Source organism: Odontesthes bonariensis, chromosome 19, assembly GCF_027942865.1.
Source record: "Odontesthes bonariensis isolate fOdoBon6 chromosome 19, fOdoBon6.hap1, whole genome shotgun sequence".
In the NCBI taxonomy this organism is placed as follows: Eukaryota; Metazoa; Chordata; class Actinopteri; order Atheriniformes; family Atherinopsidae; genus Odontesthes; species Odontesthes bonariensis.
Window position 1 is genome coordinate 17,459,822 of NC_134524.1, and position 17,598 is coordinate 17,477,419.

The 17,598-nt window shown below is 42.1% G+C and overlaps 1 protein-coding gene across 1 annotated transcript in view; it reads left to right on the forward strand.

The window, feature by feature from the left end:
* The first annotated feature begins 11,337 nt into the window (after positions 1-11,337).
* Positions 11,338-17,598, forward strand: part of fgf11a (fibroblast growth factor 11a) — a 99,734-nt gene continuing 93,473 nt past the window's right edge. Inside the window, exon 1 of the mRNA XM_075450607.1 lies at positions 11,338-11,613. Within this exon, the coding sequence (XP_075306722.1) occupies positions 11,421-11,613 (193 nt within the window). The 5' untranslated portion in view covers positions 11,338-11,420. The remainder of the gene's footprint in view (positions 11,614-17,598) is intronic.

Sequence of the window (17,598 nt, forward strand, 5' to 3'; positions counted from 1 at the left end):
CTGATATCCCAAAATAAATGGTTTTTTTTCAAACTTATTTTCAAAAAAAAATTTCAATCAGTAAAAGTAATTTGTCACAATAAGATAAACTTTTCATCCTTATCCAACCTAACAGATTACAAATATGGTGTCCTCTGAATTTACGAAGAATTCTCAACATAATTCATGGAAGTCAGCGGTGTGACGATGGCGTAGTAAAACATGCCCAATCGTACATTTGCATTCTCGACCAGTCTCACTTGCTGTCACTGGGAGTTTTATTTGCAGCATCTAGTGAGGCCACAGTGGCGGATACCAGCATTATGGGTTCATTTAAAGTCCCCTACAGAAAAACCCTCAATATCAATCCCAATTTGGGGCCCATTTGTCTCAGGCTGGGGCCAGTTAACAGGCACTGACTGACACAAAGGAACAGTGCCTTATTGCATTATTTGAGAGCGAGGCGGCACTACAGCATAATTTAGCATCTAATCCACATCTGTATCTGGAGATTTAGAGGTGAGGGAGAGCGGTAACACAAAGATGAGGCAACACCCACACACACTTCGAGAGACTGAGACACAAACTTGTGCAGAGTTCATAAAACACAAAAATGATAAACATGCACTTTTCAGCCTCTCATATTAGCCTGGACACGGCACCATTTGTGGTTTCAAAGATGCGCCGTGTGTGTTTTCTATCTTTATTGGTTATATTTATCTGTGACACCAAAGACTTGGCAGGACGTAGGTTGAAATATGAAGTCATAATGCATTAGCGCCCTCAGCTACCGCCATGCAATTGTTGATGTCGAGATGACAAATCCTGAGTAATATGTTGTATAGCACAATCTTTTTTTTTTCCCTCTATACAGCGGGGATGCTTGTATGCGATAAACAGCACACGCACCCTTATTGAAAGTAGCGCGGGAGGGATCTGAGCTACTTTGACATGGGCAAAATTGCGGTCTATCAATTTCTATGTAATTTTTGACACCTAAACGAACCCCCCATACCTCAGGGTCACAGTGCATACATCAAGACATGGCATACAAAACAAAAAATGGAATACAAACTGAAAAAATAAACAGAAATAGTCTTCAATTTAAGCACATTACTAATTGATATATTCATGTCAGCATGCTGCGTTGAAACTATTTCTCAACCACCGTCGCTGATAGATATAGGAAGTATTGATCTTTACAATGCTTTTATTCATAAAAGCATTGTAATCCACCAATTTTTGTGAGTCAGTTAGAGCCCTGAGCTTATTTCTCAGCAACTCGACCATCCTGTCGAGGGCGAATGGAAAACGGTGACAACTTCAGCACGTTCCATTGAAACAGGTTTCACTAGCCCAGGTGAGGACAGTGTAGCTACTGTTCTCACCCAAAAGTTAATGTTTGCAATGTCAATGACAACTTTCAGACTGCAGGCCTTAATGCTCAATTCCGATTTACTGCTCAGATCTTAACTTTTGTTGGCCTGTCCACAATACTCTTTTTAATGGGTCTATCGAATGTCAGTGTGAAAGACTCACCATACTAAACCAACCCGTATGCACAAAAAAAAAATAATAATAATTAAATAAAGATGATATGATAAACTTCGGCAGAAAAAAGTGAAATATGGATGGAAATGTGCTGCTATCATAGTCTAAACCATCTGAAGCCCTACAGTTCTTTGTACTTCTGTGTTGATTTTACTTTAATTTTTTTGCTGCTCCCCTGATCTTCATTCGTGGAAATTGCTGCATGGATGTTCGTAATGACACTTGTAATTATCTGACCGAAAGGCATCAATCCATCTGTTCTCCCTCCCCACTTATCCTGTTCAGAGGTAGCTGGAGCATAGTCCCAGCTGACAGCGGTCAAAGGGGAGCGCGCCCTGGGGCACTTTGACCATCCATCACAGGGCTGACACAAAGGCAGCCAACCAACCATACCTACAATCAGACCTTTAACTGATTTAGAATCACCAATTAACCTAATGTGCACCTACAGAAAACCCATGCTGGTCTTGAAGGTTTAATCCAGGAAGCCTCTTGCTGTGAGCAGATGTAACCCCTCTTTGCCTGATGAAGCTACTGGTATATTTTTAGGTTTCAGTTTCACAATTTGGACCGGTTATCAGAAGACTAAGATACCGCTCATGGAGCCCAGGGGAAAACATCAACACTACTCACACAAGATTTAGTTTTCGAAAAAAATTGTATTGGGCCTAAAAAAAAGTTTGGTTCCTGTTGGTTGTCAGTTGATGTCATGGGTAGGTAGGGAATTTATTTTATTTTTTATTTTTTTCCCCCAGTGGCAGCGAGTGATAGGTAGATTTTTTTTTTTTTTAATTTTTATTACAGCAGCAATGGATACAATGGTTACACACACACATTTTATATGAACAAAATATGTTGCCCTTAAGAGGGTAGCATATTTTGATAGTCTAATAACACGCTGTCAAATAATGCTCTCCCTTCTCAATGCATTCTTGTAAGACGACTTATCACCTCACTGCCACTGTAGGATGAATGGCAGTATGTTCATAACATTTTCTAATCAATATTTGAGGGTAGCACATTTTGATAATCCAATAACACCCTGTCAAATAATGCTCCCCCTGTTCTCAATGCATTCATGACAATGATGGAGCAGAATAAAGACAGAAGTGTCCCAAATACAAAACTCAAATGGTGAATGACACCCCATTTGTGCATGTTAAGCTAACTGCTTGTTAATACGATAAGTGTTTTATTACTTTGCATGTCTTCCAAAAGAGAAAATAATCAGACGCAGGGTAGCAAAACATTATGGGCGTGAAAACGAAACTTAGAAAATCGGCTCGGCGCATGCGCAAACCCACAAAGTAGCAATTCTCGACAAGTAGGAGAAATCGACTGAACACCGGCTGCTGACACAAATGAACAAGTGCACTGCTTGACTTCTTCAAGGACATTTTCGAAAGATTTCCTACCCAATCTTACAATTTTGTTTGTCACGCTATTGCATGGACAAACAATGGAGACCACGCATATATCCATCTTTCTCCCGCAACCATATAACACGCGCTACCGATCCAGTCTGCATGCAGATCTCACGTGAAGTCGTTGTTTTCCCGAGAGCATGCGCTCATCCTTGTACAGGATGAAGTGGTGCTGTTCAAAAACGTAGTTATAGTTTGCATTAAAAAAAATGTATTTGTGTTCTCTTTTTTTTTCTTCCCCAAGCTCATAAAATAATTTGGGTCGCACGTAAATTGACAGGGTCGGTCGAAACCGGAACCAAAAAAATTTTCTTTTCAGGCCTTGTCAAACATCAACAGAACAATACGAAAACAATTATAGTGCTCAATATGAAAAATAACAAACTGCACGCTTAAATAAAAGAAAATAAAAAAATAGAGAAAAAAAATGTCCTTTGTTGTGTATGGTCTGTATGTTTTTTTATTTCTTTAGTATGAGCTCAATGTTTTTATTTCGTTGGGGCCCTTTGATCTTTCTGTGTCTCACTTGTCCTACCCCACCGCAGATTTGGGAGGTAAGTTCAGTGGTCCTTGATCCTTCTGTTCTGGCTCGCCATCTGATTCCCTGGATCAGTCTCACCAGTGGATATCTGGAAGCTGCCTGGTGGCTATCCAGTGCTGGCGTCTCCTCTGTGCGTAGACTTCTGGTTTAATTGTCATCTAATCTCATCCATTCAACAAAAACCTGACCTGCAGAACAGGCCACATTCATTCATTTTAATTAAATTACATCACCACAGGTCACTTCCTAGTTAAAGTAAACAATAACATACATATGACCCATATATAAATTTAATTAAATTAATAAAAATATTTCTCTCCCATAGGTCTCATCTTACAAGTGTAAATAAAATGAAAATACTCAAAATAGCCTTTAGTATCAATTATTTGAACAAAATAACGAAACAAGGTCAATTTCTCCCTTTTTTTCCCCTCATACAATACACACACGTAGCACACGCGTGCGAGACACACACGGTACTCGTCCCCACACACAGTGCATACGTGCGGCACGGCCGACAATCACACGTGGCACACATCCCCAATACTCCCGATACCCAACATTCACACACACTCACCATAGCTTAGCATTTAACCGAATTACCCTGCAGTTTTAGCAATTGGCTCGTCAGTTAGAAGTTTGCAATGTAATTCACACGAGCGGCAACACTAGCGGCTAATGCACGAGGTAACAAATTAGCATTTAGCGGCTAAATTAGCACTGAACCTAACAACGTTTACTCGACGCTCTCGTCCTCAAACTGCACATTTAACTCACCGCCGAGCAGGAAACAGGAATCAGCTCGCGGTGAATTCCGACGTTTTCACTCGGTTTTACACACTTCTGGGTATCTTTTGGTCAGCGTGACTGTCCCTCACGCTGCTGGACGGTGTGACTTCACCTCCCGCTCTAACTATCTCCCAAGTGCTGTGCGCAACTGCGCCGAAGCTGCGCCCTGACGTCATGACGCACGTCTCCCTCTGCTCTGTGCGCTGCAGTTAACCCTGTAAATACCAGCTCTCTTTCACACACATTCATACAAACTTAAAAACGGACTTTTACTCTTTTTTCTTTCAGCTTTTTGACAGCTTATGAAGCCTGGGCTACACAGACACTCCAACAACTGCACTACTATGCTACCCATGGCACCAATGAATTCCATCAAGGAAAAAGTGTCCATCTTTTCTGCATCTATTATTTGTTTGATGCAGATTGCTGTAATATATATATATTTGAACAGAAACAAAGTTTGTTACTGTGTTAATGATGTCATCCTGGTGCCAATACAGTATGGAGTCAAACTAATGAATACGTTGGCATTATTATAGCTGTTTGCTGAAACATCAATGTGGCTAATGCATCACTAATGACTCGCCAATCATCGACAAAAAATATCGACACAATTTCAAACTGATAGAGGTTGTGAAATTAAATGGTGATTCATTTTAAATATTAGGCTGTGCTAAATACATTTATTTACCATTTTAGAATTAAACATGAGTTTCAAATTCAATAAGCTACTAGAAATGAACCGCCCACACTGGTTAAAAAATGTAGAATAATTTCTCCTCTGTTTGTTATACAACATTTATATTAAGCATTATGGTGACAGCTAAACTTAGATCTCACCCTCCGGAGCATTTAGTATTCCCCGGGGAAGGCAAATGTAAAGCGAGAGTGGGAATCTGCCAATGTAGGCAGAAGGCTTTCCACTGGTCACTCCTTCACTGTTTCTGCTGGCCTTGTAAGGAACATGAAGAGAGCACCTTGCAGGATTCCCTCCTACACTCAAATACTCAGTCATAAATCACCATGAGATTGCAGTTTCCTGAGCTGTTAAATAACATTATTATCTCTCTCCTATTGGTCTAGTCTTAGTACAACAACTTCCACACTAAAGCATCCCTCACTTCTTTCTATAATACCACACACCTGTTTTAGGAGTTACACCACAATAATCAGCTTTGCCTTCTAAATCACACATTGGGGCAGCACTTAGGCAGTCTGGTGGCTTTAAAAACACTTTCTCAACAAGCAAATGGACAGTAGAAACCGGTACAAACGTGGACTTTATTTGCAGAGGGCGTAGAGATGCAGTCGCTGGCAGATAGGAATGAAGACATCATTTAGTACAGACTGGCCAAAACGTGGTACAGAGAGTGCCAGGAGGGACAACAGTATCGCTAAGAAGACTAACACAGGCACAAACACTGGCCAATACACAGATTCACACAGACAGAGGGACAATGAAACGGAGAGGAACAGAGAGAGTAAGAAAAGACAACATAAGCAGTGAGTCAGTTTGTGTAACATCTGTGAGTGTGAGCTTGCATTTGTGGGTCTGTATGTGTATGCATATTTTTTCCTGTACTAATACCATCCACGAGACAGTAGACATGTTTTCTGGACAATGCCAGTAAAGGGGATGCTATGATCTGGCCACACTAACCAAAGAGTAGCCTCTGCACAACTTCCTTTTTTTTTTATTGCTCCACCTATTCCTATCTATCCCTCCCCAGTCACTGCTCAGCTAGACTGGCCCAGTTCTGTCTATGCCTGTCTAAGCTCACACGGTTCTTTCAGTGGTATGAAAGGAACAGTTTGAGGGCTAAACAATTCATGAAAATACAAGTAAGATAGAAAAAAATATCCTGCATGACTTATAAATAATAATACACATTTAATAGAGAACAAGCTATCATGAGTCCTCAATTATTCTGCAATCTTCAGACATCTTTAACCGACTGATAAAGAAACTCTATTGATCCGTTAACTGAGTGCTCTGAGTGTATAGAACTTGTCTGGTGGTGATGGAAGACTGTCATTTCTTCCAAAATGTAACCATGTGGTTTTTGTTCCTGTTGGCAGAAAAGGCCAATAATTGCATTCAAAGAATATGTGACTTCTAGGGGTCAAAATGGCATCCATGACGGGAACAGTTGCATTGTGAAAAGAATATTTTTCTTTTTTTTCCATCCTAATCAAGTCATGTAAAAGTACTATGTGGCTTCTTAACCAAAAGGCTTGAGAGTCATGTCTGCTTTTATGTGGAATTCCTCATATGAGTCATATTTATCTTCTACCGCATGTAGGGGTGGTACTTTACACAGTGTCGTTATGAGCCACATCGAGGGGTATGAACAAACTTATATGAATATATGCAAGTGAGATATTTTTTTAGTTGGGCTCTGGCACCCTTTATAGGAAGCTCAGTTCAGATGTTTGTATTCAGTCTCCTTACCTTTTGGTAATTAGCCACAGCTCATGACCATTGGTGAGGGTTTTAATGTAGATCAACTTTGCAGAGTAGCTCTGTGCTTCAGCTCAGCTCCATTTATCACGACAGACTGATGCAGCATCCAGTAGCGAACCGTGAGCACTACGGCTGGGCCTTCACCTCAGCCCTCATTGCTGAAGAAAAAAAATCATTGCGGAAAAAAGGCTATCAAGCTAGCCACAACATTGGTCTCGTCTTCCGACAAAATTTAATTTCCTTCGGGATTAATAAAGTATCTCCAATCTAATTAAATAAATTTAAAAAAACGAGCACAGACCTCTCATACAGTCAATGGCACGCACCCATAAAAAAAATACACACTCACACACACATCACACAACCTGACTATCTACTGATAACAACCATGATCAGTAACCTACACAAACCCAGACACATAATGGCTCGGCGGCCAGCAATCGAATGTACCAATGAAGTGAATCAATCCTGTGAAAGAATTAAAACAAGTTAATGAAACCGGCACTCACCCATTATGAAGTTAACTCTGCCAGCCCCTCCATAATCTTGCCCCTGCTCAGCCAACTCCTTGACGTCGGGTATGGTTGGTAACGTTACTGCGGCTAGCATTAGCAACTAGGCTGCTAGGCTTGCTAAATCGGTAAGCATTAGGCTACTGAAGAAAGCTAGTCTTTTTAGCTACGTTATATTATCATCTTTCTTCTAGGCTATAAGTTAACCTTTGTTTACGGCCACTGGCCCTAACCTGACGAGCTAGCTGTCAAATCACCGGAAGTTTTCACCGGAAGTACTGGCGCACACACAAAAGTTTGAACGTCAACGGTCGCCATATTGTGCACAGAGCGAATTCTGTCTCTTAACCGCTCCACTCTGCACGCTTTTCGGACTTCACGAAGGCCTACGATCTTTTTTTTTTGTTCCGCCCACTTCAAATCAAACCGTGATTGGTCAATTTTCCCAACACTCGCCAAACCAAAACACATAGCTTGGCCTTCCCCGAGATGCGTGAAGTCCTAACCAATTAATGAGCCGGTTAATCTTGCTTCGATAGAGATGGACGATTCTGATTGGATAGTATGTTTCAAGACAGTAACCCTTTCATTGCCGATGTGAATTTGACCGTAAACTTAACTTTGGAACATAGATTAGCGAGAATGTAGGATTAAATGTATTGTATTAAATTAAATGAGAGTGATTGAGTTTTTTTTATGTATACATATATTATTATTTAATACTGATGTGTTTTTGTTCTGAATTTTTTAAGCCCTTCTCTGAAGGCGTAGAAGGCCCTGAGGGTTCCCCTCTGGCAGCATCCATATCACAGATGCTGCCATAATCCATCTGTGAATCAACTGCTCTTTCTACCGACACTTGTGAACAAGACTCTGGGATTTCTAAAGTCTTCCACTTAAGCCAGTTACCTGTTCCCAACCTGGCATGTATAATCCATTTTCTTTTCAGACTGAGGACGGTGACCTCAAACTTAAAGTTGACAATTACCATCCAGCTGCAAACTGCCCCAATGCCTGCTGGGGGTCTCCGCTCAATGAAACCAATAGGAGCACATCATCTGCAAAAAGCAGAGATGCAATCCTCAGTGGACCAATGCAGATACCTGAATCATTTTTCGAAAAAGGCATTTTAAGCCAAAATTAAATTAACTTTTTTTATATAACTAAAAAATTGGCATATGAAAACTTTAAAGCAATCACTGCTTTCATCAACAGATGGAGTTTACTTAGTTGCTTAGTTGTATCATGTTGTCGAAGTGTAGTCTCATCCCTTCACATGCAGCAACTCTGACATCTCACAGTTCAAACTGCAAACAATTTAATACTCCCCAGCTGACCTTAAGATGTGGCGGCAGTGGATATTTGCAAAAAAAATAGGAAAGGCGCACTCTATAAAGTGCTGTTGTACCACGACTGGCTAACATGGTAAAAGTGCAAGGAGGGTTGGATTCAGTCTTCTCTAAATGTAAATACTGTTCATTCTGTGGTAAGGAAAAGACAACCATTCTTATTTAGAGAACAACAGCAATGTAAATATAGCTCAAAATATTTCATTGTATTTCTGCCCTATAACTTACTTACTGGCAAAGATTATTCAATTAAATTTCAGCTCGTTTTTTTTTTTTTTTTCAGATCAATTTCACGGCAAAAGTTTTCTAATGATAATCCACACAGAAAGTAAACAAGTTCAAAAATCAAGTCTGGTTCTGTTCTGTAAATTTAATATAATTCTATTCCTCTTAGACCAATGATTAAAGTAATTTATCTAAGAAAACCAACGGATCACATTGATTCTTAAACTGATTAAATTCCCTCTCCTGAGCATGCACAGGGTGGTTGGCTACGGTGGAGAGGAGAATTCTCTTTTAATAGAAAGAGACCTCTAGCAGAACCAGACTCAAGGAGGATGGCCATCTGCCTCCACTGATTGGGGGTGGGTGAGAGGACAGGACAGAGATACAAACAAACACAAAACTCAAGGTCAGGGATACCTGGTGTAGGAAAGAGGAAAAAAATAGTTTTTTAATCTCCTACTTATATCGGTGGCAACGTGTGAGGTTTTGTTTTTTGCCGAAGAACACTTCAACATGTTGAATGGAGAATCAGAGGAACCGCTGACTGATGAAAGACATCTATGTCCTGAGCCACGGTGGCTTCACAATTTAAGGAATTAATAAAAATAAAAAAAAGAAACAATATTTTTTTTGATGCAAGACATTTTTTTGACTCAACCTGTGTCACTGCATCTATACATCCTTGTCATGGCTTTGAGCACAGCACTGACAACCTCACTTAGTTCGTCCCTTTAAATCCAATATCACCTCTGAAGTGATGAGGTGGAGGTTAGGGGCATCCCAGCCCGGCTTGGCGTGGCTTGGTATTTGAGAGGCGATGGGTGGGATACAGGGGAGGAGGGGATTTTGACTCTCAGACATGGAGGGAGGGATCTGAATGACAGAGAGGGAGGAAGAGAGGGAAGGAGAAGGAAGAGCAAAGGGGAGGGTTTAGGGAAATGGATTTAAGAGAGAGGGAGGGTGTGTGTGTGTGTGTGTACGTGAGTGAGAGGGCGAGAGAGGGAGGGGGAGACAGTGAGAGTGTGTGAAGCACGCTGCCAGCGCTGCTCGGTAATGCACTGTGAACAGTGACAAGCGAGACAGCGACTCACACACATGCCCTCACATTCACACACACACGCTGCCTCTGTCACACACCCTCACAGACGTGCGGCTTCACCTTGCTGCTTCATACACACATGTGGAGACTCCTTCACACGTGTGCTCTGAGGCTGAGAGGTGCCTTGTCCGTGAGACACATACTTTTTCCACACACCCATGGACATACTTGCACTCTACAGCTGGACTCAACACAACCAGACCGGACTACTGTCACCCACTGGTGGAGACCTCGCATGAGCGCCGGCAATACACCACCTACTGTAAGGCACAGCAACCTGCCAGCACATTCTCCAACTCATCTCCCTCTCTCTTCTCTGTTTCGCTCCATTCATTCATCCCTCATTCCCCCTGCTGTGTGGTGGCATGTGTGGCTGAAGGACACAGCGCTGCGCTCTGCCGTGGTGTAGCGCGCTGCTGCGAGAGTTGGAGAGCCCCATCGAAAAAAGGGGGGGATAGAATAGACTCACTGCTCTCCTTCCCTCCCTCTATCTGCTCTCTTTATGTGTTGCTGTCTGTCTCTGTCTCAGCGCTCTCTCATTCATGAATGTCACCTCTGTCTCTGGGAAATGCTGGATTTATCAAGCCTCTGTCTTTTCCCTTCTTCTCTCAGGGTGCAAGTGAACGCAAGGGTGATGCCAGGGGAGCTTGAAAGACTGTCCGGAAACCGGCCGCACTCCGTCCAGCAGCGTCCGCATCCCTTCATCACCCTGCAGACCTGATACCTCAGGTTGGACAGTTCCTACTTCTTCTACTTGTCTTGCGCTGACATATTTGCTCATGGAGAAATTTTATTGGTGAAGGAAAGAAAGGAACGGAGCTGCAGTGTGTCCCAACACTGTCACCACTGTTATTTTGGAGAGTTTTTATCTGGACATTGTTCCACGCATCGGATACGGCTTCTGATCTGCTGGACTGGGCAAGTTGAGAGGAATAAATGTAATTTTCTTTTTTTGTTTTGGTTTCACTATGTGGGGACTGATTCAGTTCCTCTTCAGACTGGGTTGAGCTGAACTTCACTGGAGCGTAGACTACTTCTAGACTGGGACTAAGGCATTAGATAGATTATGGGTGGATGACAATATGGCTCATCCCAATAGAAGAACGAAGAAATATCAAAGCTTCATCTGAACCTGACTCGAAGCAAAGAAGAAGGAGACAAAATTACAGAAGGACGTTTAAAGGCTATCTATAACCAATCAAAATCTCTGTGAAAGCAGTTGTCAAATTTGGGTGGGCTCTTGAAGGATCCACCCTTCTTTCTCCACCCCCTCATCATCCTCCCTCCCTCTCCCTCTTTTTCTGCCGTCTCCCCATTGCTTTGGACCATCCTCAGAAGCCCCCTCCTCCACTTTGCACCCTTTCCTCAGCGGTGCTCCGTCGCCCTGGGTGAGTGGGCAGGGGGGTGGCCCACGGTACCCCCCGACACCTGGGCGCCTCCGAGCCTTCAAAGGCTGGTGAGGCGGCAGCAGGGTCAGCACTGGGAAGATGGCCGCTCTTGCCAGCTCCCTTATTCGCCAACGCAGGGAGGTCAAGGACCCCCAAGCAAACCGGCAGATTGCCAGCAAGCGCAAGCCCTGCCCAAAGAGCAACAAGTCGCTCTGCCAGAAGCAAATCCTCATATTAATATCAAAAGTTCGACTATGTGGCAGTCGAGGGAGAAAAATAGAAAAAAGACCAGGTGAGTTCTCAGACACCCTACTCTTTTAGATTTTTTTTACCCTATTTCCCCCAATCCCCTAAATCCTGTTAATGCTCTCTTCTTCTGTGCTGTTTTTTTTGCCGGAATTGGAAAACAAAATTTAAATGCTTGACGTGCCAGACTTCAGATTAATCCTTAACTGTAAAGCCTCAATGGAAAACATCCACAGCCTGTAATTTTGGCGTTAAAGCCTTAATCTGCATCTGGAAAACATCCCAGCCAATCTTCCCAGTGGCTGTACATAACGTGTCCTGTATTAATGGCAGCAGAGGTCGTACAGGAATATATTCTAGCTTGATACGCTAGGCTCTGTAACACTAACCACAGGCACCACCTAGTCCGTGTTGTGACTCTAGACATGACTTTGCTGAGACACATGTTAACGCACCCTCACAGGGTGGCAATCTGCAAGTCCCCTGTGAACCTGGCTCATACATATTGGGATTTACTGGGATATAAAGGTCAAGATGTGATTATGAAGCCCATTATTCTCTCTGAGCTTTTTCTTTTTAAAGGCAGGTGAAACACAACGTGGCCTTTTTGTGTGTTTGCATATTACGCTTGATTTGAAAATGATTCAGAAAATTTAATGACATGGTGACAGCTGACTTGTGTGTCTGTTGCATATGGTGATAGTTTCTGACTCTACAAACCATTATAAACTGAAATTAACTCATAAAGGCGCAGTTATTGAAATGGTCTGGGCTCTCAGTGAAAACCTGTTTGGATCAACTGGCAAATACATTTCTAAATTTAGATATAGTGAGGCTGGACTTAGCGGTAAAAGATGCCTAGCAATCCTCAAACATCATGTCTTATTTATATCTTAGTCATCAAAAGCAATAATGGCTTTTGAAAGCAACAGTTTTCTTTTCATTAACGCCAACTTTTCTTACAGCCTTTTGGTTTTTGGCTTTTGACTGTAGTTTAAGTCCTCATTTTCCACAAATTTTGTTGAAAAGCCCTTTTTTTCTCTTTTTTAATTCACCTGAAGGAAAACTTTATCAATGTGTTCCTCTTTACTGTCCAAAAAATGTGTTTATTCGTTCTTAAGCCACTCATTATATCGGTGAAAGAGGAAGCTAATGAAGCCGAAATTGATGATTGATGAGTATACTTAGAGACTACTTTCGTCTTTTTTCCTCTCCTGTATTTGAAAATTAAATGAATTGCACAAAGGTATATGCTGTACCCTCCAGAAGCACAAATGTATCGAAAAACCTGCCACATTTTGCGGGACATACTGAAGTCCCATTGCCTGGGAATTCCCATGCTGCTTTGCACGCAATTTCATTCACACTGCAAAGGCAGCCTGGAAACCACCGCCCTTATTTTTGCCTGAGTTAGGGAACCAATCACAGAACAGGGGGGGGGGGGCAGCAAGACTATGACGACGTCTATGCGCGACACCGAAGCTTGTAGAGTGTTAATCCAACATGGCAGCGGACACAACGTTACCGTTCGATGCAGCCTTAGAAAGTGTTTTAAGCATAGACATAGAACGCAAGTTTACTTTTAAAAAAGAGCAACGTTTGGCGTTGAAAGATTTCATTGCCAAGAAGGATGTATTTCCTCGTCGAATGACTGTCGCTCTACATACGTCATCTGGTACAAGTGATACAATTGGCTATGAATCGCGCGCAAAGCAGCATGGGAAGAACCAGATGCCATTTGATAGACATTCGTAGCGCCCAATAAACGGCTCTAGGCATTCGTAAACCACGCCTCAAATACGAGAAAATGCACACCTAGTTCCCAGACCACCATCTCATCGAGATGTGGACGCGTCAGCCAGGCTAGTAGGAATTTTGTGAAACTGTCCCAAAGGCAACGTCCACCAATTTTAAAATTTACTGGATGAGTTACAAACATGAATGTCGTCCAATAGACTAAAGTTTGACTCCCATGTGATCCAGTTCTTTCTACAATTATTTAGGAGCTTCGCTTTTGTCCTCAGTTGCTCTGTATTCACACTTCCGCTTTGTTGTTAGGTTTAGGAATAAAAAAATTGCATAGGTTAGGGTTAGTTAAACATCATGGCTGGCCTCAAGATAAACCATCTCAAAGTGTCTACCGCGTGTTACAAATCTTCCTTTTCCGCCTTACCATGGGATGATACTAAGGCCTCTGCAAAATACAAAATGTGGTGCAGACATGAGAGAAACGTCCTTGTGCCTTCTTTTAAAGTATTGTTTGGTTTCAGTAATAATGATGATAATGATAAAATAAAATCAATTTAAAACTGAACTGTGTTAAACAGTATCATTATGGGCTTGCTCTCTCCTTAGTTACGTGCATGTGAGCGCACGCCTTCTTCCCCTTTTTTCTTGCCTTCACTTCCTTGTACAGAGTGTTCCCTCTTCCACCTTGTGTAAGTGCAATCGTGTGTGTGTTCTGTGATATTTATTGCCTCAGTGTGCCAAGTTCATAATGATAATTACATGGGGAACCTCTAACGTGGAACCGGCAGCTGCCATTGAGGCGCTTGCTCTCTATATTGGAATAATGGTTGTAAAATATGTTGGACAGGCTGTGGCAGTGCCAACTCTTTGGGAAAAGGCCACATGTATGTACTGCCCTTTGTTTGAAGCCATTTCCATCCTAATAGCATCACTGCTTCTCGCACGCTTATGGATTTATTATGGTAATCATGTGGACTAGGTATGGAAGCTGTGGTTGCAGATGCATTACCAGCTTTACCATTTCAGGGTGGGATTTACAGAGGTCTGTGTTGAGTACCACGTATGGCATCATACATCTTCATCATTGTCCCTGAGGAATGTGTGGGTTCAGCATATGCAGGACACTGCTGACCACTGGCCATGACTGTGTGTGCTAGCTGGTGAACGCAAGTGTGAATCTTCATCATGTGTGAATTTTTCTCCCTCACTGAGCTTCAGCCTGAGGACACAGTTGACCCTTGGCCAGGAATAAACGACTAGAATATTCTCAAGCTGTGTCCTCCACCTCCTCCTCCTCTTCCATCTTCTGGCAGAGCTTCAGTGTGGCCTGCTTAGAGTTTACCTTCACTTTGCTTCCAACTGCTGTTTATTGTTTTTTACTGGCATCATTTGTCTTCCATCGGCTTATTCTACATCCTTTGGCTTATGGCCTGTTGAAATGTTCAAATATTTTGGGGGATATTTCCCTTTTCTTGTCATGGCTGTCACAGTCCATCATTCGCTTCATTTGGCTCTGGTCACTTGGCTCATGTTTTATTTATAGGTTTCAAGATTGACAAGAAAAACGGGGGTCAACCGGAAACTCTGTTGTAACATCAGACCAGTTGTAATGCAACCTGTTCCAGGGACTTTATTTTGAACTAGCTTTTAGGTGTGCCAGCTAATTTCTCAGTTACTGGTAACTCGGTAGATGCCCTGCAATCTGCCTGAAATAAAATTCAGAAAAACTTTGTCAAATATAAATAAAGAAATAAATGAATAACATATATTGACCTTGAGAAATTGAAACGCTGAAATGAAAATATGACTCGAGATTAGTTTTACATCCTTTCCAAATGTCAACCACACTGAAGAAAACAACTTAGTTTGATAGCAACAATGTGAATTTAAAGTATATTCCTGAGATCTTCATTAAATGTAACTGCCATACTTTGGTCAAAATTCCACAGAGAGACAGTACGACGCTTCCCTTTAAAAACATTGATTGTTAGCTCTTTGGTTTGAGCGTGTGGGTTAGGGTTAGTGAGCAACTCAACTCCACTCCACTCCTCCCTTCTGCTGGATGTGTCTTGAGCTCATATTACCACACACAGCAACTGACAGACATCAAACTAATGGAGGAATACTTGACTGGCAAGTGTTTACATAGCACATGAAGGTCAGCCATTGAATGCTGGTATTGATATTTATTTTGGTACAATCTCAATGCGAGCCATGTGTTGAACTGGTCCTGGTTGGCAACACACAGTTAAAATAAAAAGGTTAAAGTTATGAACCGACTGATCAGTAAAAGATCGTGCCATAATTATTTGTTGCATATCAGCTTGATAAACCCAGGATTCACTGTCATTCAATCCCTCTCAGTTTTAAGTTTAAAGCGACTCGTGTTAAGAGCTGTTGCTTATACGGACTTTTAACTACAATTTGTTTTCGTCATGGTCGAGGGCGATGAATTCAATAAGAATTTGGGCCTCAAAATTTCAAACTTCTGACTTTGAAAAAGATTGCCATGTAGAGGTCTGTTTTCCTAATCTGGATTAAAAATATCAGACTAAGCATTATTTGCTCATTTCTTTGTTAAATTAACAATACAACTGCTGTGTATGAATTACTTTCTTGATAAGAGCAAAGATAAAAGCAAAAATAAAGAGCAGAGGATTTTTCTTTCCCAATTCTGAGGTGCTGCTAATGCAGCATGATTTGAACTTGAAGTTGGGTTGGTGATAAAGATTAGGAGGCTGGATAATTCTACTTTGAACTGGGAGTGAGATGTAAAAAACCCTTGACAAATCTGAACTGCTCACTGAATGAGATGTTTTCAGACCATATAAAGTGCCATTATTTCTTTAGTCTTTAGGTTTGTAATGACTTAGGTCACCCAAATAAATACTCATATAGTACAAAAAGCGTGATTTTATTTTCATTTTTTCATAATATGTCCCCTTTAAAACCGAGTGACTAAACATGTGTCAGCACTCATGAGGTCCTCTTTCGTTCTAGTTTAAAAATCTGGCCACTCTATTTTCAGTCCACACTTTCCAGTGTGTGTGTGTGTGTTTGTGTGTAGATGTTATCATGTATCAAACACTGTGTGCTAGTGCGTCACCGCATTGTGACTGGATTGTTCAGGTTCCCTTTGTATCGTTGAAGGCCATTTGAGGCTATTGTAGCAGAGGCGGAAGTGTACTAAAAGGCAAAAGTGTGTGTCCTCAAACATTTGTTGCATACTGGTTTCTAAGTGACGGATGGCTGTTAGTGATGTGTTTGTGTGTCCCTGCTTGACCCACATACCTCCCTTCTGCACCTTCTCTTATACTGTTGTACCCCCGTCACCCCGTCACCCCCTCACCTCCGCACACACACTCACACACCCTCTAACCCTCGCCTAACCCATACTAATGATGCCCTGGCACCTCAGCCCACTCAGCTTATAACAAGGTCATCTTGCCCTGCAAAAACACACATAAACCAGGTACACATATGGAGACTTACCAACACACACTTGCAGCAAAACAAAGAGAAAAAACACACATTCACACAGACTAATAAATCAGAGGACACAAACACAAACAAATGATGAGATCTCATGATAATTTAGGGAGGGTGTAGGAGCGAGATAATTTCACCCCGGCTTTTGTGTCTTGTGTGTTTGTGTGTGTGGCTGATATGATCTAATGAGGATGTTAAGCCGCCTATTGGATATCAAAGTGAAACCAAAATAGCTTGTGTTGTCCTCTGATTGCCTGCTGGAGCTGCTGTGGAAGCCCTCCTCTCTTCTGTTAACAGAGTAGAATAACACCCGGAGTTGTTACGGCGGCACAGGGGCCAAGCGTTCATCCTGCCACTGCAAATTGGTTTGTGTGTGTGCATGGAAATATGTGTGCATTTGTATCAGAGGCAAACAACAAATGACAGGGTGACATCGGCGTGTGTGCGTGCACACACTTGGGGCAGACTCTCAGTTTGTGTGCGTGTGTTCGGCTCATTGTTGTGTCATGATTCATCACGGCACATCAGCTCCTCTCATTAACACATACTGATTTATCAATAATGTGCGGCATCGTTTGGAGAGCACACATTGAACTGGGGTGATTTACTGCCTCATAGAGCGGACACTGGGGATGAACCACACCACGGAGGAGTGTGTTTCTGTTTGTCTCTCTCTTTATCAGCTCACTTCCTCCCCTTCCTCTCAATCCATCAGCTTTCTCCTCCTCTCTCTGTCTCACCTCTCTTTTTCCCTCTCCGCTGTAGCCTTGATCGCCCCCCCCCCCCCCCCCCC